Source organism: Leptosomus discolor, chromosome 3 (genome assembly GCF_034619465.1).
Source record: "Leptosomus discolor isolate bLepDis1 chromosome 3, bLepDis1.hap2, whole genome shotgun sequence".
In the NCBI taxonomy this organism is placed as follows: Eukaryota; Metazoa; Chordata; class Aves; order Leptosomiformes; family Leptosomidae; genus Leptosomus; species Leptosomus discolor.
In genome coordinates, this window is record NC_141393.1 from 69,460,353 (window position 1) to 69,482,101 (window position 21,749).

Sequence of the window (21,749 nt, forward strand, 5' to 3'; positions counted from 1 at the left end):
ACATTTCTATAAATGAAGGACTTAGGAAGCTGATGCCAATCCTACAACCTGAACTGCGACCAACTCCTCAAAATCGCCCTTGCGCTGTAACTTGATTTTGCCTCAAAAGCAAGCTGCATTTTTGTGTGCTTTGCACTAACACTTCAGGCTCTGCAGCCAGAGCCCAGCTGAGCCCGGCCCCTAGAAGGTTTCACAGATGTGCCTGAAGCTCAGCACAGCGAAACTGTAGCTAAGAGTGATCTTCACTCCACTGCTTCTGTGGACATTCTTTTTCCCTCCAGTGCAGCAGACAACGCACATTGACCTGGGGCCATCCCTGTGCACACAAGCATGTCCTCAGTACACAAGTGGCAGGATGGAGAGCACCTGATCCCATCACATCAGGTTAGGCCAGCTGCCCCTGGGGTCACCCAGCAGAAGCAAAGGAAAAAGGTAGAGGCACAGCAAATACACAATGTACAGGCATGACAGCAGGGGAATGAAGCGTGTAGGGCCAAATCAGCATGCCCTTGGGCACCATGCATGGTCTGCAAGCCTGCCTGCACCAGGCAAAGGCAGGCAGCACCTCCCAGATGGGCACTGATGCTGGGAGCCATCAACACATCAAGCAGCACTAACTCTGGCAGCTGGCTCTGTCCCCAGCTCCCCAGGACACCTTTATCTCCAGGCTGCAACATCAGGCACTGCCACACCACCCAGTTGCAACACTGTCCAGCTGTCCTTGACACTGGTTTTCCATCCTGCCTGGCCTCTCACTGGGCGCTCACCCATCCTCCCGGACCCTGTGAGGAGGACAGGCAACCTGGTGTTTTCTCCAGTGTTCGTCCCATGGCCTGACTATCTGTGAGCAATAAGCTTTGCAGATGCCATGCATGGATCGAGTCTCTCCTCTGACACGAGCCTGCCAGCACCTCTGTCTTCTCGGAAAGCAGGACATGGCCCTTCAGACCACACAAGCCTTCCCTGGAAATTCTTCCCAGCAGCCTGTTTGCCCCAGAGAGACAAGTCACAGCCTCCATGGATTTAATCATTGTTCTGGTTTGGACTTTCTTGAGTGCTCTCTGCTTTCAGGAAGGCCTTTCCATAGCCTTTTAAGGCTGCCAAGTCACAGCCCTTTAGCGAAATAGCAAAGCATTGCAAGAAGATGCAAAGGTCAAAGCAAGCTAGAAATGTGGTGTTTTCCAAGAAGCTGAAGGAGCCCAGACCATGGCCTCATGTCTGCTTGTGCAAGAGCAGAAACGTGCTGCTGTGGTATAGAACCACTGTGCTCCCCATAGCAGCCCTGCTTCCCACGCTGCTGAGACCTGGACACACACCTCTGGGTGTCCTCCTGCCTTCTGGGCACAAGAAAGACACAATAAGCAAGTAAAAACGAGCAGGAAGGAATGGAAAAAATAAAAATATTGACACAAGAGGAGCTGGCATTCCCCTGGTTGCATTTTTTCTAACGGCACCTTGTCAACGATTGCATAGTCAACCTTTCTTCTTGTTACATTTACGTATTTTATAAGGTTCCCAGGACCATCAGAAGGACCTTTTCTCTGAGCCAGGACCACTGATGCAGGCTGGCACACAGACCTCTTAAGCCATGAGCATGTGCATGGCAGTCTTCAAACTCGTGCAGACCAATGCCTGTTGGTTTGCAGGTACATACATCTATAAGCACATACAGCTAAACAGATGTGCGGGGCTCAATGATGCATTCTGGCAGCCACCCATTTCTAGAGGAGATGGGTCAAACACATCAACTCCCAGCGCTTTACATGTACACAAACGCACACGTGAAAGCATTGATGCTCATCTTCTCATCCCAACTCATCCATGAAATTCTCACCCTGTATCCACAAAAACAATGCAAACCCCCCACCATTCAGCCCATTATTTCACAAAAGACAGCTTGCTTCTGAGGACAGGAAGCCTTCGGTACTTCCTAACACCTTTTCCCATCAGATACTCATATGGGCCAGAAGCAATTGCTCTGAGCAGTGACAAAACCATCCACCACCTTACCTAAACAACCAAGAGACGCCTCCACAGGGAGGGCAAAAATCCCAGCCTTTTCAGTATTTTATAGTGCTGCAGACTACCTCCTTCTATGTAAAGAGGATGGGGGAACGTCATTCATAAAAGAGTGTAGAGTCAGTTTTCCAGGCACATTTATTCCAAGTTTCATTCTCCATAGGCTAATTGAAAGAATAACAATCTGATTTTGAAAAAAAATAAAAATCCTTTCAACAGCTGAAAAATATTTCTGTAAGCAACATATAATCATTGTGCAAATCAGACCGTTAACCGAGAAACAAGCAAGCCCTTGGACAATCAGACACACATTGCATGCCATAGGATTTCAGAAACGGTTTGTGCCACCCAGCCTCCAATAACAAAGCTCTGAGCTGACTGCACGCTGTGACTGTGCAGGCACCAGCTCTGAGCAAGGGAGCCAAGCCTATCAGGAGGACAGTGATACATCAACAGCAGCACTGTTCTGGAGACAGGGAGTGCTTGTGCGTAGACCTGCCTTGCAGATGCAGCCTGCCATGACAGAGCCTGTCCTTTCCAGGAGGAACTGGTCCCTGTAGTCCCATTGACGTCAATGTCCTTTTTCAGGTGAGTCAGGACTACTCACACAGCAGAGTTCTGTGGGATTGTGCTCCTTATGTCCGTTCCTTGTGGAAACATCTCCTGCATCCACCAAAAGAAGTGCTTCAGGTCCCAGGAAGCTGGCCTGATTGTGCCTGTACCAGATCAGAGGGATAACAGGCTGAGGGCAACTCTGCAGCCAGACTGTTCCCTAGGCATCTCATTTTTCTGGCTGCTGTGTTTCAAAGAGACTGAAAAGAGAGAATCCATGTCTTATGAGGGGCAGATGAGTAGCTCATCAGTGCAAGCTGTAGGGAATATGAGCTCTAGCAAGGAGCTCAAACTCCTTTTCCTTTATCAGAAAGTCCCATGTTGTCTGGCAATGCCTGAGCTCTTCTCCTGCCTCCCAGATGCACTGGGTGTATGGGGGCTGTCCCACATCTCCCTGCTCACCACGAGCATTAGGGCCTTGATCTCAGTCTCACAGAGGCAGACAAACCCAGAGGGACTGAGGCAGTCAAAGGAGACCTGGGCTGGCACTCAAAATGATTCCTCTCCAGAGCCTGTGGTTGTTACACCAAACACTTCTGAAGCATCTTTCATTTCTTAGTCCTCCATGCTCTGCTCCCATCTCCTTACTCACTTTCTTCAACTCTTTCGCAGATGAAGAAATAGGGAATAAAAGCAGGCAGTGATGGTGGGATCAGACATGGGCAGGAGGCAATGACATCCTACAGAGAAGGGTCCTGAATGTCTGCAAAGTGACTGTATTTAGGATTCTGGCGTAAACTGTTGTAGACATAAATGGTAAGTGCTGGAAAAAGCTTCAAGAAATACTCAGCATGGTCTCCTATTCTCCTGCTGATTCTGAAAGAGAAGAAAAACCAAATGGATTTTTAAAGCTTCCTGAGGAGTTGTGTCCAGGATGCCCTGGTTCCTGCCTTGCAGAGAAAAAGCCATTCCAGAGGCTTTCTGATAACATGGGAATCCTTGAATGGCAACTTTTCTATACCTTCCCTAAGCTTCTCAATCCATTTTTTCACTATTCCTCTAGCACTTCCATCTGCCTAACCCCACCTGCATCTTCACTGAAGAGCAGTGCTGGCCACCAGTGTCAGTGGAGCCATCACTAGGAGTTAACATCCCCTCTATAACCTCACAGGTAAGTGCCCATGACTGTAAAGAGTTGGAGACTCCAGCAGCTCTTTAGGAGCCAAAACGTTCTAACAGGATCTTCTAACAGGAGCAGTGCTTCCTGATCCATAGCTTAAAGCACTTCAGCACAACAAGCATCAGCACTTTGGAAATACTAGCAAGGTAGGTAAGGAGGATTTTCAAATGTATCAAGGATGATGCAAATATTTGAGTGATCGAAAAACCTTCCTGGAGTTATGGCAAGAAACACCAGCCTGCAGCAAAAATAACAGCCCAGAAGGACACGTTCATGGTGTCCTCTGCTGTAGAGCCATGACCTGCCTTAGCTGTCACAGAAACCTCTCTACCCCACTGGCTGCTCTGCAAAGGCAAGGGTGCAGAGGGAGCTGCCACCAATTCTCTGAAGCTGCTACTATCCCTCTGGCACAGAAGGCTCTGGCTGAGGATGTTCATCTACGGGAAATGATCCGAGAGTCAGATGTTTTTCAAAATCTGAGGTCTAATCCTGTGAGCTAACTTCCCTTTCTTACCTTCAGGAAGGTGATTTTGAGGGCTGACTCCAGACTGCTTGCTGCTGTGACACATAATCTTTCACACACCATTGCGCTGCCAGAGGTGATAGCCCCACTAATGAGATGAGCTTTAACGGACTTTCTCCCACATCCCGGTTGTGTTCACCCTTCTGGAAAACCATCTGAGGATTTTGCTCTCAAACTCACTGATGCTTGCAGATAGCCAGATGCTCCCTGCAATGCAACTGTGGCAGGGGCAAGGATGTAAACATGTACCTGATATTTGGGTGTTCATCCAGGTTTCTGATGATCCTCAACAGGTCAATGACGTTGTTTCTGTATTTGAATGATTTTCCTTCCGGAGGATTTTCCATGATATTCAGAATGTCTTTGTCAATCTGAAAAAAATCACATAGATTATTCTCTGTCTGTCACACACCATGAAAGCAGAACATCTACCTCCACTCACCACAGCGATTGCCTTTCTGCCGGGACATCATCTTGCATGGCTAAACGTTGTGACCCTTAAAAGCATATTTCCCAACATGAGCAGAAGACTTCACCCTGCAGAACATGCACCATACAGACCCCCTGATTCTGCTAAGCCTTTTCTCTCCTGCCTTGCCAAGGTGTGACATTCATATTAGGACTGTCAACATGGCACAGGAGATTTTCATGCACGCCTGGAGGGCAGGAGGGACTCATGAGTCTTGATCCAACTGTGCTGCTGTTGAGAGGCCCACATGGGCTGCCATACTGAACCGAGACTGTCAGATCTCAAACAATGCAGTGTATCTTTCCATGATGCTACCTGCAAAAGCAGGCCTTATCTCACTGCTTTTGAGCCAACCTAAGAAAACACTTTTGACAGAAATCTGCTGGCAACAAGGGCCAGAGGTCCTTGTCTTAAGGGGTCACCAATGAATACCCTTGAAGGTTTGCCAGCTAATTCTATAGTGACCTTCCCCTACTACCATCCCAGTCAACAGAGCTCCCTTTAGCTTCAAGGTCTTTGGTGTATTTTGACTTTGTGACTTAGGTTTAATTGTTTCCCCTAGTTATCTGTATTTGCCTGAGGCTACTTTTTCCAGTTATGGTTTTAAACAACACCTGTGAAACCCAGGAAAAGCTTCTGCCTAAATGTCTAGCTCAAACCTCCTATCAAACCAAAGAGAAGAGGATTACCTCCTTGGTCCACCACGGATAAGGAAAACTTTCAGTAGCATTAGAAGCTTGAAAGACAGCTTTTCGGTTGGGGAGATCTTTGATTTTATTCCATATACTCTTCAGGAACTTGAACCTGCTGTGGAACAAGAAGCTTCGTTAGCTGCAACAGGACATCACTGTTCCCAGCACTACAGGCAAATCCCATACCAAAAGCTTGTCCTTTGTACTCCCAGAACTTACGTCTGTTTGCTCCAGAAATAGGGATGTTTGCTCAAACCTTCCAAGCCTCGTTCATCATGAGAGACCAGGCTACTTACAAGGTCCAGAGCCTCCTTGTAATCTGGGGAATCAGCAGGCAAATCCTCAGCACTGACTTGCTGAAGGGATTTCCTACCCCCTGTTAAAACGTACAGCACGAGCCTGCTGAGCGCCTGCAAGGAGAAACATGACTGCTCACATGCCAGATGCATGAAACTTTTTACCAAATGGAAAAGAATTAGTATTCCAACATGAGCAGCTGAGAATGTGGACACACACATGCACCTATAGGTATGCAGAAGTATACAAATACGCACAAACACAAACTTTGAAGCTGCGTGCACAAAGACAGAGGAGAGAGGCACCATAATCATGCTCACAGGGTATCTGTGCATATCACAGCACCAGCCACAGCCTTGCATCCTAATCACTATCATCCTTATGCAGCATCTATTGTTATATGGACTTTCCCAAAAATCAAGGTGTTTTTCTAGTTGAGGATGCAGAAAGGCTTCCTCTATGATTCACAGCAACAGAAAATGTCAGAGCACGCCTGAAATTTTAAACCATACATTGATTCACAGGGAAGTTACCTCTAAATCTGAGTTTACAAGGTCTTTTTTGCCTTCAATCAACTTTCTTTTATTATCAAAGTCCGCCAAGTAAATTTTGCCACCTAAATCTGAGGAAATAAGAGAAATTGATAACAGATAATGGTAGAAAACCTTAATACAGTCTGTCACTGACTTTTGGACAGCCCCTTCTTTAGAAAATAAATGTCTGAAGAGATCTGCTGTGGGTTGGTTTGTCTGCAAAGCCCTGGAAAAGAGGGCAGATCTAATGAGTCATGTAAAGTTTTTCTGTTCACTCCTCTGTGACTGTCTGTGAACATATCTATACTTATTCAAAGAGGAGAGCTAATGCCACAGACACCTCATTCTGCATAAAGACATCTGTTTTTTTACAGACAGCTATGAAGCATCTTCTTCTCTAAAACACAGACAATAGAAAAGCAAAATGAAAACACTGAGAAAACAAAAGATAACCTATGAAAAAGTCGCTGGGATGCAGATCCTGGTGAGCAAATCCGAGGGAGTGCAGCTCTCTCACTGCCTGGAAGATCATCCTCAGAACATCTTTGTAATCCATTTGGTCTTCTGGTTCCTGCAGATGTTCTTCAAGGTTTTTCTCCCAGAGGGGGAAGCACAAATACATGTAGCTTTTTGCCTTCTCAAACTGGAAGAGCTTCATTAGATGTTCACAGTTACCACATTGTTCGAAGAACCTTTTCTCTTTGTCACCCTCTGTACTGCAGCTTATTTTTACTGCTACCTCCGTCCCACCATGGAGCCCCAGGTAGATGCCACCCTGGGAAGTGTTCTGAATTCTCTGCTGGATGTATTGAAATGTCTTCAGTTTGCCAATCATAGGGCGATATGTTTTATAAAGTTTTTTCAGCTGGTCCCTCCAGCGTTTGCTGTTTGGCTCCCAGTCATTGAGAGTTTTTGGAATAAACCTGGCGTTATACTGGCGAAGAAGGCGGGCCATGTTATGAGCACGGTTCCTATTTGCAACAGCGATAAGTTCTCCAACATCAGTCCTTGCTCCTTTTTCACACAACAACTTTGCTATATCGTAATAATTTTTCTCTACAGCCACCATCAGTGCTGTGTTGCCCTCCTCATCTGCATCATTAATATCTATTTCACCCTTCTCCAATAAAGCTCTCACCAAATCTGGACTCCTCATTTCAACAGCTAGGATGAGGGAAGTTTTCCCACATTCATCTCTGCCATTCACATCAACACCACAGTCCAGCAGGAAATGGCCTATGGAGACAGCTGACTCGTATCTTTCCTTGGCACAACAACCCTCTTTGAGGGCATGGATCAAGGCATTCCTATCTTTGTTGTCGCGAATGTTCAAGTTAGCCCCCATCTCTTGGACAAGAAGTTTTACAGCTGAGAAGTGGCCCTCCCTACAAGCATCCATCAGTGCTGTTGCACCTCCTTTATGCAGTTTTGCTTTCTCCTCACTAACTTCCCTCCTCAGATTCACATTTGCTCCTCTACTATACAGGAATTTCAAGGCTTCTGCATTCCCGTACCATGCAGCCTCCATGAAAGCTGTGAAGCCATTATCGTCATGGTCATTAATATTTAAACCACAATCAAGGAGGAGCTCCAGTATATTCACATTTCCTACTATCGCTGCTTCAGTAAATGCAGTGCCACCGTTGTCCTTCCTGGCATGTGGACAAGCACCTTTGCCCAGCAGAAGCCGGACCAGTTCCTCCTCATCAGCTTGCACAGCGCTTTGCAGTGGTGTCCAGCCACTTTCTGCTTTGGAGTTCACATCTGCCCCTTCCTCCAGCAGCTTCAGCACTTCTTTTATATTACTGTCCCTCACAGCAGCATTTAACTTGAGGGCAAGGTCTTCTGCTGTCTCTGTGCTTGAAGGGGTAGATGCCTCCTGCTGGCTGTGAGCTGTGGGCTCCATGATGGTCAGAGGGAGGGCTCCGTACCTCTGATGTTCCTCACTTGAGGCCAGGGATCCCACTGAAGGATGGGAGAGGTGCTCTGGTCAGTGCCTTTGTTGTCAAAAGAAAAACATTAGCAGTCACAAAAATTCCAGGTTTCACAACTCGGCGGGGTAGTGTAGTTGATGGGGTGGGACAGGACGCGGGAATCAGACCTTGGTGGTGCCAAACTATCCCAAACAAAGACAATAGCAATCTTAAGGTAAGAGAATGTTAAATTTCTGCTTTCATATGTAAAATTGGGAGTGACAAATGACCAACCAATCATTTACTTTACTGTAGTTTCTTCTTTGTTGCTATTTTGTATATAAGACCCAGATTATTTCTCAAAAGGCATGCTAGTTTTGTGGAGTTATCACCTAGCACCCTTTTCTGTACAGAACTGGAATTAAACAAATATCTTGACACTGTCTTTTGGCTCACTGCACACCAGGTAAAAGAACCCAGATTTGGGACAACACCTCCGTTGTGGGGGATGCTCTGGGTTTGGCTGACAAAATGCACTAAGTAGGATAGGCTGCTATTTTAAGGGCTTTGTGGTCTTCACATAATTAATAAACATAAAATCCTGTTTTACTAGACTATGAAACCTCACCATTTACATTTGATGTCCTGCAGGTCTATGTGAGGGGCAACTAAGGACAGCAACACCAGTGCCAGCCAAAAGAGCTAAGGGCGGTGAGAAGCACGACTTTAGCACTTACCCAAACATAGGGACTAGTCCTGTGTGTGCTTGTCTGATCTCAGCACTAATCACAGCCCAGGCAGGCGCCCCCTGGGGTGCCTGGGTGAGGGGACAGGGGAGAACCCAGGGGGTTCTTGCTACAAATGTTATCTCAGACTTATTACAGGTTACCTAATAAGCCAGCCCTCAGCGATGTTTTCAAGTGGAGAACTCATCAGGCAGGCAGAGATGAGCATTCTCCTTCAGTTTTGGATGGCAGCCACACACAGAATCCTGGAAAGTCACTGATCCAATACCTGGAATGAGACAGAAAGCCAACCTTAATCCCTCCTGCTTCCACAGCCAATTAGGACACCCTACCTGACCAAAAGCCTTTCTTAAGCTTTTCACAACGTTAAGAGGTTCATCACGTAGGACCTGATCCATCTGTATCTACCTAGTATCTATAAAAGCTGGAACGCCAATACCTGTTTTCTTCACTGCAAAGGCTTGTTCAAGTGACCAGCACTTTCAGGAGTCACTGTCTGACAAGCTGAACTGGAAGTAAAAATACCTAAGCAAATCAGAAAAGGGACAAAGAAGTCTTAAGGTATAAAGCCAAAGAACAAGATCATAGTAATTTACCCTCAGGAAAGCCAAGGACCATTTTATGGATAGTTTCTGCCCCCACCCAGCAGGGAATTAGTACCTTATTTCATTGATTTAGACACATTTAATTTCCTTGTTGTAACTTCTATGCCTTTTGCCACGTACAAAAAATTAAAAGGTTCCTGTCCTGGCTGGAAAAGCATCCCCCAGGCATGATAGGGCTCAAATTCCTTGCCCACCTTGGGAAGGCAGAAGTCCAGGGAGGGGGAAGGCAGGCACTGTGCACTTTTCTCCTCCTCCACCCAGCAGCAGAGCTGCAGATGCCCTACCCTAGGAAACATTTAAACGTTTCTGTCTCATGCCGCTGACTTTTGGCCAGGAGCCGCTTCACGTCTGCGCGTCGTGTCTGCCAGCTGATATGCAAAGTCATGCAACCCTGCCTGGCATCACCCGCTGCCACCCACCACGGGAAGGCGAGGAAGGGGTCCCTCTGCCTGGCCAGAAACCCAGCCACTGCTTAAAATGCCTCCAAAGCCAGGGTGCAGATTCTCTAAGCAGCTGCTCTTTACTGCTGCTTCCCAGCAAGTATTTATTTCCCCAGGTAGTATTTACTGCCCAGCAAAGCCCCTGCAAGTATATGCTGTCCGCTCCCAGGAAGGAGCAGCCCTGGGAGCATTTTATCCACTCGCAGGGGGTGTGCTGGGTTTTTTTGGAGGGGGGGGTGTCTGGTGTCTTATTTTTCAGCACAGAGCAGAGAGGCTGTGAGCAAAGTGCTCTCCCCATACAGTCCCACACTCATAGACCCTGTTTACAAGCGTATGGTCAGCGCAGTGGTTCGGGAGCTGAAGGCATAGAGACACTAAATGCACCAATGCTGGGGGTTTTGGGAGGGGCAGGGGTTTGGGTTTTTTTAGGGGCAGCGGGAGTTTGGGTTGGGCTTTTTTTTATTTTAAGCTTTTCCTCACCTTTTGGTAACTCCATCCACAGGAGGAAATTAGCCACGCTGCTAAATTTTACCCAGGCATCCTCCAAGCTCCAGGTCTGTTTATGCCACGGCTGGCGCGTTCCAAATGGCACCCGCACTGGCAAGCAGGCAGCTCCCTGGGCAGCGGCCTCCTTGTAGGCAGCTCTATGTAAACACGGTGCTGCCCGAAGGAGCCCAGTCCTCCAGCCCTTCCCGTCTTCCTGCAAAGCGTGTGCAGGAAATACGTGAAGGAGCACAGGCTGTGACGTGCCACGCAGTTTCCCCCACCGCCCTGTAACGTAAGATAAGCTCAGCAGCGTGCAGAGCTCATGCAGCCTCCCCAGCCACCTCCGCCAAACCGTGCCAGCTGCAAGGTTCAGATCACACTGGCAATGGGGCTGAAATTGGATCAATTAATTCACGCCTGGCTTTCCACAGTACGTTGGTACATTCAGGAACTGGGCATCCACATATGTACATGGAGACATGGGTGGTTACAAATACAAGGGCACGAATGCAGAAAAGCACACCCTAAAGGGGTGTGGATGCAGTCTTGCACATGTTTTACATGCATATCCAAATCCTTACATAATCCTGCATTGCTTGCTCACTTCTGCATGCCAGCTTTCACAAAAAGCTCCGCCTATGCAGGAGTCACATCTTTGTACCTAACTGTCATATTGAGCACGCTGCTTTCCACAGCACGCAGCGCATCCGCAAGGTCTGGGAACATCTCACAATCTCTGGATGCAGTTTCACAGAGTTTGTGTTGCCACAGGAGACCTTGACACAGCCCTGCAGGGACAAAGACCTGTGAAAACTCAGGAAACAATCTCAAATCACTCTCAAGGCTGTCAAGATCCCATTTTAATCCACAGAAATCTGCTGAACTCAACAGCTTCTCTCCTGGTTCAACCAGAGCTGGAGCTCTAGCTGCCAGTGTTTAACTACCCATTTGCAGGCTGGAAAAGAGACAAACAAGCAGAGCAGGGGCACATCACAGGCTCAAAACCGACAATAAAGGTGTCCGAAAGAAGTCAATGTTATGGTGCATAACTATACCACATCACCCAGCCATCCAAGTACCAAAGCCTTCTTTAGCTTGCTGATTTAATTAAAGTACTTCATTATCTTATGGTGGGAAGATGAAAAACCCTAGGATGGTAGGAACCCAAACCCTAGGAATGAGGTGTTTGCACTGGGCAGGGCTGTGGCAGAAGTATCCTGTGCCTGTACCCCAGCAAAGAAGGGTATCCCTGGTCCAAATTGCTTTCCATAGAGTCATGAGTTTAAACTCTTAGCCCCTGCGACAGGCGATTTTTCAGTGGAATAGAAGGGCCTCAAAGGTTTTGTAAAGCATAGGAGCCACAGAGCTCCTCTCCACAACTATTCCTGTGGCCTCTGGGCTATGTAGTTCCTGATGTATTTGCACTCCTGCAGAGTCTGTATTTGCCCCCATATGCACAGGGACTCAGGAGATGAGCTGCTGAGACACAGTCAGCAGGGAAATCAAGGGCACAATTAAGCTAATCTTCCTTTTCCTCCAGCCTGACGGACCTACACCCATTTTGCAACCCTTCCCCTGAGATAACATCTCTGAGCATCCATGCCCATCGCCACCAGACATGAATAAACATGAGGTAAAGCGCAGCAATAAAAACTGCCTGCCAAAGTAAAAATAATTTTTAAAGTAGCTATGAATAGAAGGGTGGGTTTTTTTCTTCATGTTCCTGGCACTTGCTTACTTATTATATTGTATTTCCAAATGGGAATGTCCCAGGGTTTGTATGCTTGGCCAACCTGGAGTGACTTTCAGTGCTGGAACACAGCCCTGGAAAATAGTCCACAGAACGATGAGATTTAAACACTGACAGGTGATACTATTCACGCAGGATCACCAACCACATCTATCCTTACCGTGGAGTATTTTTACATTTTTAATCTGCATTTGCTAACTTTTTAGACCGCCATTCAATCCTCATCACCACAAAAAAACAGACCAGCACATCTGCCAGCAGGAGTGGGCTGGGAAGAAGAGCTGAGGGCAACAGCAAGGCAGGCAGGGACCTCACTGAGCAGGGCACCGTGTCCCAGTCCCTGGGCAAGGAAAGCAAAATTTGTCCATCAAGAGCATCCCAGATCAGCCAAAACAGGTTAAACAAAGACCCAGGCTGAGGACCTGAGCATAAATGCATTTCCCAAGCAGCAGAGGCGGTTCCCCAGCAGCTGTTTCTCTCAGCTGTTTCTCATCCCCAGCTTCTCCCCACAGTCTGAGCCCAGGTTGCAGTTGCGCTGGGTTGGAGCTGCCCTCCAGCACAGGCAGCTCAACCCCAGGGCAGCAGGAGGGCTGCAGAGCCTGGTGCTACCCTGAGCACCCCAGCAGTGTCAGAAATGGCAAATATTATCATTAAATTTGTACCGGTTCCCAAGGCACTCTGGAGGTACGAATCCCTGCACACAGCTGGACTGGGTTGGCAACCTTGGCATTTAGCTGCACACGTGACGAGAGGGACATGAGCCGTATGGAAACACATCACGCATGATTTCTGGCACTTTATTCAGGCCAAGGCCATGAAGGCAAAAGCCGCAGAGTGGGAAGCAGTGCGATACAGCTGCTCCCTCCCCATCGGCTGGCACCGGGGCTGGCAGAGCACTGCAAAATGCTGGGTAAGGTGTCTGCAGTTTTTGAAATGGCTCAGTGCATCTGCTTTGCTGGTGAGCTTCCTTCAACAACTGATTTAAACAACATTTATAGCATTTATTTCCAGACTGTCTTTAAAAAACACGTATGACTTTGCCTGTGTATGTGTGCTGTTAGGCGTGTGTATCCCTTGTGGTGCGTGCGTGCAGAAAGCTCAGCATCCGTACACATATACATGCACATCCACCTGCCCAAATATGTGTCTTTGTGGGGCCACTCATGCATGCATGTACGTGCCCTAAGGCCACCCCAAAGCTGCTTGGTCCTGCCAGAGCAGGGATCCCCGACCGCTGGAGGAGTTGGGACATCTGAGCGATGATGCCACCCCACTGAGCCACTGCTGGGAACACGCCGGGTCCCAGGGCACAAGGAAATGGGTGGATTTTTCCACCAAATAAATCCACCCCCCATCCCAGCTCATGGAAACCTGGCCCTGGAGCAAGTATGTGTAACGCCCGGGGGGGGCAGCACCAGCCCCCACGTTTGCTCCCTGGAGCTCAGATCTTCTCAGCTGCTTCCAAATTCGCAGCCTCTGCCCTGGGAAATTTTGGTCGTGGTTTATTGGAAGCAACTACAGCCAGCCGTGCCCAAAGGCAGGCACAGGAAGCTTTGGCTCCTCTTTCTCAACGTGGTTTTGTGGGTTGGGTTTTTTTTATCCCAAGACTTTAAGGGTTTTGTTGTATTACCACCGGCTTTTGCCAGCAATCGCAGAGGACACGCTGGACGCAAGCATGGTTTTATTGACTGAGTTTTCTCTTCGTGAAGCATCTCAAACTATGGGATACTCCAGTATCAGCTGTGAAGCCTGAGGGCTACCACAGAGGCTGAGACTCAGCCTGGGCCATCCGTTTCCATGCATGGTGCATCAACAATGGACATAGCCCCAAACTTCCTTCTAAGGAAAGCTCAAAAAGATTTTAATTCTAAATTTTTCTTACTTTTTTTGTTGGCCAATTTAAATATTTTTTATATCAGTTTTAAATTAACTTCAAGTTATTCAAGACAAAATATTCCTTTTTTTTCAGTTAGAAACTGCAGTTAAAAAAGTAAATAATTCTTCTGTTTCTATCTGCTTCCAGACTGTTTTGCTGCTCTCGCTGAGTCTTTCATGCCACATAATTTAAATACTTCCTGGACATCCTTCAGCTCAATTCTTCCCTCCGACATGCACTAAGATCAGGTACACACGCAGATTACTGCGATTCCAAATGGCCTGTCTTGTAAGACAAGGCCACATTTAATGAAATAGTGAATAAAAGATAAAGGGAAGTTTGAACTACCTTCCTCTGGTTAGGTGGATGACAACTGCAGGGAATAGGGCTGGAGAAGAGTCAACGTATTTTACAATGAGCAATGATCCTTGTACTCTGCCGTGTCTGTATTAGAAGAGACGCAAGGTGTTGTTACAGACGCATTTGCTTGTAAAAGGCTTTTAATGGCAGAGGCTGGCTTGTGCTTACAGTGATACTTCAGGACCTAAATGCTCCTGAGTTACAGTCACCTGTGACACTAACCCCGCCTTGGCAGTCCACTCACACTCTCCTTCACTCACTGATGCAGGCCAGCTAATTTTAGCTTCCAGAACATGCAATAAATAGAAAGAAGAAAACTTAAAAACATGTTTTATCTGGTTTTTATTTGGAGCATTAGCATCTCTGGGTTGCACTTGGATTCTCCCCTCCCTGCATCACTCACGCTGCAGGCGGCCTTCCAGTGTTCCCGTGGTCCCTGGAGGTGCACACACCACCCACCCTCCTCTGCCCCCCTAAAACGTCCCACAGGGACACAGGGGACTGCTCAGACCTCAGAGTCAGCACATGCTGCAGCAGAGGCAGGATGTTTTCTAACAACCCTTCTAATACCAGACACTTCCCCCCCTTGTCAATTAATTAAATTATCAGCTGAGTTATTGATAAAAATCAAATATTATTTATGACAGTCAGCCAAAAGCAGTTTTTGCAAACAGCAGCCCTCACTTGAATCCTCCTGTGCTTCTAAGGCAATGGTGTCTTACTGATACCAAACTGGTATGGAGAACTGCAGTCCTGTAAAGTACTCAGAAAGTGGTGAGCAACATAAACAGTACTGAACACCCTGGCAATTAGTGTATTCAAAACAACTTCTGCTTTCATTCTAGCTCTGAACTGTTCAGTTCTCTTCAATAAGCTAAGTACCAGAAAGCTTTACTCTTCGTAAATCTTCCCCTTCCTTTCCCGTTCCCGACAATACAACTTTTAAAGTGACCATAAATGCCCCTTGAGCCATCCAACACAAGCAACTCTCTTCAGTATGCTTTGCAAGTCATTCAAAATTAGAATGTAAAAGTTAATTGAAAGCCCACAACCCAAAAAAAGTGTTGTCACCATATTTTCCTCATTACATTTTATTTTATAATGACAATATTATATTAGTAATGAAAATGGACCATTGTGTGTCATTCACTTCAGTAACACAACGAAGGTGGTTCCAGTTGTAAAAATAAATAATAAATAAGAAAGCAGCTAAAATCTCCCTGTAAATGCAGCCAGGACCTACCAAGGCTCAGAGGTAGAACCGAGATGGAGAAAGAGGAATAGGACTCAGAATAATGTCCCCAAAATCGTCCTCGGTCCCTTGCTCTGCTCAAACAGCCATGAAAAGCCTGAGCAATCCTGTACTCCGGCTAATGCTCGGGGGGGCAAAAGATGGGTCCCTCAGCAAGGGGTGAGTACCAGCGGGATAAGGACCTCAAGGTTTAGTCTTTAGGGGTAAACGGAGTTGCATGTGGCAGCCCCAGGCTGTCTCAGTAGGAAACGATGCTGGTGGCATGTTCCCCATGACCCAGCACTCATGCGCTCCCCGTCACCCACCTATGCAGCTGCTGGCACCATTGCTGCCAAATGGGATCCATAGCTTTCCGAGGTGGCTGTGGGACCCAGAAATCCCTGCTCAGAGGGGCTTTCTGGAGAGCTCGTCCCACAGGTCTGAGCTGATGAAATGCCCTGCCGCTCTCCAGGACACTGAATTCGTGGCATACATCAGTGTTTTGCTTGGCTTCCCAGGTTTCTGCTAAAGTGCCACGGCTGCAGACTGGTTTCACTGGCCAAGGGAACACCAAGCACAATTTTAAACCAGGGGAAAGCCCCAGGTTTTCTCTCCCATGTGTAAAAAGTAAGTTTTAAATAAGATCACTCACCAAAGTGCCTGTTTTACATCACTGTTCTCTGTCTAGGATAAGCTGCTAGTCTACTGCCGAGATGCTGTCCACATCTTTAAGGGGAGAAAGGAAACAGCACAGACTGCAAAGCTTCCTTTTACTGCCATCAGCGGTCCTCCAAGCTCACGGGAAATCTGCTGCCTTAGACCCCTCTAGCAGCCCTTGCTGGACTGCAGCTCTCACTGCTGCTATTTGCATACCTCGCTCATGGTCGTGGTACGGATCTGTCTGGTCATCTCTCTTAAGTTATTATAACAGAAAAGGTAGGAGGCATGCTAAGTGCTGCAATATCTAAATTAATTTAATTTTCAGGCTCCTCAGACCAAGGAACATGTGTATGCTTTCAGCAGTGCTCTTCTAATAAATATATATATATAATAATAATGATAAAATAAATAACAATGATAGTCATGAAAAGTTATGCGTGTGACCCAAGATTATGTGCAATCTAAAGGTCATGTAGCTTAAGCGAGGGACAAAAATGTCACTGCTAGGGATAGGCTGTACTGCAAGAAGGTGTAAAGCTTTGATGCAGAGCATGCGTAGGAAACGGCAGAAGAAGGATCTGAGGATCAAGAGAAAGCAGGCACAGGGTCTCTCAGACTGAAAATGCCACGTAGTCTTTGGGCTTTTATTCTGGCCATTCCCTCGTAGCAAAAGACCTGTGGGCAGGTCTGAGGCAGCTGCCCCGGGCACTGTGGGAATGGCAGGCTCCTGTGCTGGCTCTGCAGCCAGCGGCTGATGCTGCAGGTCAGAGGCAGGGTCCTGAGAGCAGGAGGGAGCTCTGCAGTTACAGATGGTCAGGGGAATCCGGTGTCTTTTTCCCGGGCTTGCAACTAAAATCCAATTTCTTTCTGTCCCTGTGGTAGCGCAGGTCTCCAGCTGTGCTGCAAGGGGAGGCATTGGGTTCCCACCCTCTTCACTTCTCCAGGAAGGGAGGACCTCTCTTCCCAGCAGCTCAGTGGGAACCAGGAAGAACTTGAGGTCCTGGGGATCCTGCTAAAAAGCCAGGACTTCAGCCAAAACCCTGCTGTGTGGACCTCAGCCCTCACAAACCATCTCTCAACCTCTGCCTGGTCCCCTAGCTCGTCCCCCCGTGGCAAATTCAGGCTTGGGTCAGGTATGCGACCGCTTGCTGATGCCACGGCTGGTGGCCTGCTTGGTCATGTCCCGGTAGGAGGCAGATTTCAGGAACCGGGGGTAGGAGTCCTTCTCCATCAAGGTGCGGGTCTTGGCTTGGGCTTCATTGAAGCAAGTGGAGGTGGCGCCTGAGAGGTTCTTCCGAGTGATCTCCCTAGTCTCGTGGTCAATATTCACCTACAAGATAACAGCATCCACAAAGATTAACTCATTAACTCTCCTTCCATGGGGGAAGGAAAACTGCTTTCTTCATCTTCAGATGAGGGTGAAGATGCTTGGCAAGCCTTTGTATCCCTTCATGTTGGTAGACCATGCGAGGTTGAAACGAAAGCTCCCACGAATAAGAGCACATCTTCCCACTGTAATAAAACCCACCAGGATATTTTATTCCTTTCCCACCCTATTCGATGCCACAGGACAGAGGCAGAAAATGCTCTCACCTCCCTGGGTGCCTCACTTTGGACAAACTCCTCGAAAATCCTGTTGGCCTTGGAGGCCAGCTTGGTTTTCGACCGGGTCTTTTTGAAGTCCTCACACGCCAGCCAGAAGTCGAGGTTTTCCTCGCTGAATTCTGTCTTCAGGAAGGTGTGGAAGGCTGTCACCCCACCTAAGGAGGGGAGAGAAGAGCAGTTAACGTGACAGAAGAGGGGAAGGAAAAGAAGGATGGCTGCCAGATGCGGTGCTGCCTGCAAGTATGGCCCTGGGAGCTCAGACCATGACATCTGCAGATTTCCTTTCCCTCTGGGCAAATTCCACCCTCTGAGACACCGCTAATTGGCCTCTAGACTCCAATAAAATCCTTTCCCACAGACAAGTAATCCTCTGATTTTATTTATCTGACCTTTCTATAATGAGGCTTCAGAGTATTTTCTTACAGCTTCGGAAAAGCGCTAATTCTACCTAAGAAGAAATCCACTGACGTATCAGTACGCCTGCAGGAACTGAGCAGCGATGGCTTTATTTTTATTTCTCAGCTGAGATCTAGGGTGAACGAGCTGCTGAGGAGAATAAGAGAGTAATTGCAGCAAGGATTTCAGAGCCAGGCTGGTGGGATGTATTAAGGTACAAAGCCGGAGATGCTTGTTAGCCACCACAGCACGTGAGGAAGGCTGGAAAAAAAAAGATGTCTAGCCCCAAACTAGCACTATGGAAGGACTTTCCCTTCCTGTGGAATAGCTTTTAAGGGGGTCAACTACTTTTGTATTAAAGTTTGGCACTTCCACCGTTGTGTACCTGCTGTAAAGCCCAGCATAAGAAAGAGATTAGGTATGGGACTCAGAGGTCCCCTCTCTGGGTCTGGAGGCACTGTCTGTACTGGGGAAAGGGAGGCAGCATCTTACAGGAACCCCGCGCATCACCAAACATTTAGTAAATATTGGAGGGGAAAACGCCTACATGTAACTCAGTAAAGCAGCTGAGTTCCTTCTCCCTGTGGAAGAGCCATCCCTGGAGGCACAGGACAGACAGACAGAGGGCAGCAATGCAGTTTTCTGAGCAACAAAATCCTGTGGGGAGATGGCTGCATTGCTGTGCAAAGGAGGACACCGAGAGCAGACACACTGCCTTCTCCTGAGTACAGAGAAAGGGACGGTCAGGGCATGGTGTGACGCTCCCCCTGACAGACTGCTGCACACAGAATGCCCATGCCAATGCTCCCGTCCTGAGGCAGCAGCAAAGTATTGCGAGACAGCGCTTGTGACCCCCAAAAATCACTCAGCCAGAAGAAAAGGGTACAGCTTCACAAGCCTAGCAATGAGCCGTGTGCATCAGCTCTGTAACAGCAGGTAAGGACCCTCTTTTTAAATCCTAAATCATCTCATTTGAGGAGGAGACAAGATTTCCTCGTACACTGTCTCCAGACATTCAGTCACCCCCTTGCTCACTGGAAGTGTGCTTGTCCTACACGCTCTCACCAAAAGAAGAAAACAAGGTCCTACTTACTTTTACTCTTCAGGAGCTGGTCGAAGGACTCCCTCCATTCAAGTACCTCTTGTGAGGAATCTCTGGAAAAGACAGAAGGATATGAGGCTCGCTGTCCTGCCGGCAACAATTCTGCCCCACGGCAAAGGGTGGGAGCATTTCAGTTAAGCGGCCCTGTTGTTGGGAGACACTGCAAGAAGGGAGGCAGCGGCACTCAGTAGGAAACAAAAGCAAGACCCCAGTGTCCATTACCTGTGGGCTCTCTTTCCCTTCTCCCTGTCTTTTACTTTCCCCGACGGCTCGCCAGACCTCAGCTCCATAGTGCAGCTTTCCCCAGGTAGCTTCTCTAGAGGATACTCAGAAGAGCCCTTTTCTGCTGGTACAAGCCCAGCAAAGCCTCCTCTGTTAGAAGACACCCTGCCTTCCGCAGCAATATTTAGTATTTCACTTTTAATGCTGCCTGCATTCCCCAGGGGTCCCAGGCACTGGTCTGAGACACCAGGAACTGCGGGAGCCCTCTGGGTTTCTTGCCTGTTGCTAAGGCCCTGCTCTCTTGTGCCTAATGCCAGAGCATCAGTTATCCTGTCTGATTTTATAACTGGTGGAGCTGGGAAGTGATCCGCCTTCCCTGCCTGCTGGGGTGGGACCATGGGGAGGGTGAGCTGCTCTCTGTTCTCTCTGCTGCACAGATGCACAGGAGCATCCCCCCAGGACAGCCTGGTCCATGGGGACCTGTCCGGGCTGAACCTGGGACACAGTACTGGTCGGCTTACCTCCGCCTGGAGCCCAGCTGCAGCTTGCTGGAGGTCCCGATCCTGTGTCCCAGCTCTGGTTTATGAAGCAGGATCCCTAAGCGGGTTTTCAGATCTTTGGCTCTGGAAGAGAGGAAGGGGAAAGGTGGGATTGCTGGACCACCAGCCTGCTACCGCCACCCCCCCGCCTTGCAGGGGCTGCACCCCACAGACCTGACACAGCTCGGAGAGGCAGCCCTCGCTCCTCAGCTTCAGCTGCTTCTTTGCCTTTCGATGTATGAAATAAATGCTCCCTCAGTTGCTTTTTCTGCTCCCTGGCAACCATGCTTGGCAGTGCATTAAGCCCAGGGGACTGTTTCCTCCTGCTCGATTCCCAGGTAGCGCCGCATGCATTTATAAAGCTCGGTGAGCTTTTTCCTCAGGGGCAGGTAGCGTAGCAGCTGCCGAGTGCCCAGCTGGAGCCCCCCCCCCCCCCCCCCCCCCCCCGCCAGCTCCCCGGAGCTAACCTGGCTCCTTTTCCCGTCCCCCCTTTCCTGGCAGTCCTACGCTGCTCTCGAAGCACTGGAAAAACACAGCAATTGCTTTCTGCTCAGCGGAGCGGGAGCACCTCCCTGCTGTGAGGCTGCTGCAGCAGGGCTGATGCTCCCCTGCTGCTTCCTTTTTGGGGGGTGCCCCTGAGTCACCAGGAGCCTGCCACCGCGCTGTGGAGGTGGCTGCGCTCCCCGGTGGCACCATCCACCTACCCCATGCCTTCGAGACCCAGCGAGCCCGGTGGCAGCACGATGCTCCTGTGCCAGAGCCCCCTCTGCGAGTGCCTGGGACGTGGCTGCCTGTCACCGCGGCTCTGCGGCGGTGGCACCTCCCTGCCGGGAGGTCTCTGCGGCAATACGGCAGGAGCTGCTGCTAAATCGGCTCCTCTCCTCGGGGTCCCCCCGAGGCAGCGTGTGGCTCCGCTGCTATTTGTGTCCTGCAGCTCATTCAGGCATCCCAAGGCGCTCGAACAAAAATAAGCTTTAAATGTCAAGCCGGCAGCGTGGGGCTTTGTAGCCATGTTTGGCAGGAGGAGCAACATGTCACTTTTAGTATTTTGACGGTGTTGATGAAAACAGTCCTGCTGCTGTCAACTTGAAGCAAGTTCTGCAGAGATGGAGCCAGAGAAATAACCCTCGTGTGTTTGTACACCTGGACACACACAAGGCAACACTACCCAGCCTCCTCTCCCTCTGCATGTTTTACCTCTACGCTCCCCTCCTGGGGAGCAGAGTGTATGCAGCCAAAACAAATCACCTGGGCCATCCTTCGCTGCATGTTTGCTTGCAGTCTACACCCCAATTTCTATGAAAACATCACGGCCACAGCAGCAGAGGCTGGCCCAGTCGCTCTGAAGTCAGGTGCATCTTTTCCAGCTAACCCTCTGCATCCCAGAACTGCGGCTTGGCAAAGCCCCTTACCTTTCCAGACAAGTGATGGGGAGTGTGGCTAACCCCCGGCACATGCTGAGAGCTGGACACCCAGGCATCCAGCAACTCATCAGGTCCTTATGGTGGTGACAGGGGCGGGCAAAGGGCAGTTGCAACACCACCTGCGCCCGC

The 21,749-nt window shown here is 48.8% G+C and overlaps 2 protein-coding genes across 2 annotated transcripts; both read right to left on the reverse strand.

The window, feature by feature from the left end:
- Positions 1 to 2,161: 2,161 nt before the first annotated feature.
- On the reverse strand, positions 2,162 to 8,258 carry RNASEL (ribonuclease L). Its single transcript, XM_009949232.2, has 6 exons — positions 6,719 to 8,258; positions 6,266 to 6,354; positions 5,655 to 5,845; positions 5,433 to 5,550; positions 4,524 to 4,645; positions 2,162 to 3,447 (listed from the first exon to the last, which is right to left on the reverse strand). The coding sequence occupies exons 1-6, from the start codon at positions 8,169 to 8,171 to the stop codon at positions 3,312 to 3,314; spliced, it is 2,109 nt and encodes a 702-aa protein (XP_009947534.1). The 5' UTR covers positions 8,172 to 8,258; the 3' UTR covers positions 2,162 to 3,311.
- Positions 8,259 to 17,461: 9,203 nt separating this feature from the next.
- On the reverse strand, positions 17,462 to 21,688 carry RGS16 (regulator of G protein signaling 16). Its single transcript, XM_086462425.1, has 5 exons — positions 21,609 to 21,688; positions 20,179 to 20,280; positions 19,427 to 19,488; positions 17,926 to 18,092; positions 17,462 to 17,662 (listed from the first exon to the last, which is right to left on the reverse strand). The coding sequence occupies exons 1-5, from the start codon at positions 21,686 to 21,688 to the stop codon at positions 17,462 to 17,464; spliced, it is 612 nt and encodes a 203-aa protein (XP_086318551.1).
- Between the last annotated feature and the right edge of the window lie 61 nt (positions 21,689 to 21,749).

Coding starts and splice junctions, on each gene's coding strand:
- RNASEL (XM_009949232.2), bottom strand. CDS start 8,171: ATGGAGCCCACAGCTCACAGCCAGCAGGAGGCATCTACCCCTTCAAGC. Junction 6,355..6,718: donor TCCCAGCGACTTTTTCATAG/GTTATCTTTTGT, acceptor TTATTTCCTCAG/ATTTAGGTGGCAAAATTTAC. Junction 5,846..6,265: donor TTGTAAACTCAGATTTAGAG/GTAACTTCCCTG, acceptor TTCTCCTTGCAG/GCGCTCAGCAGGCTCGTGCT.
- RGS16 (XM_086462425.1), bottom strand. CDS start 21,688: ATGAGTTGCTGGATGCCTGGGTGTCCAGCTCTCAGCATGTGCCGGGGG. Junction 19,489..20,178: donor CAGCTGGGCTCCAGGCGGAG/GTAAGCCGACCA, acceptor TGTCTTTTCCAG/AGATTCCTCACAAGAGGTAC. Junction 18,093..19,426: donor CCAGCTCCTGAAGAGTAAAA/GTAAGTAGGACC, acceptor TCCCCTCCTTAG/GTGGGGTGACAGCCTTCCAC.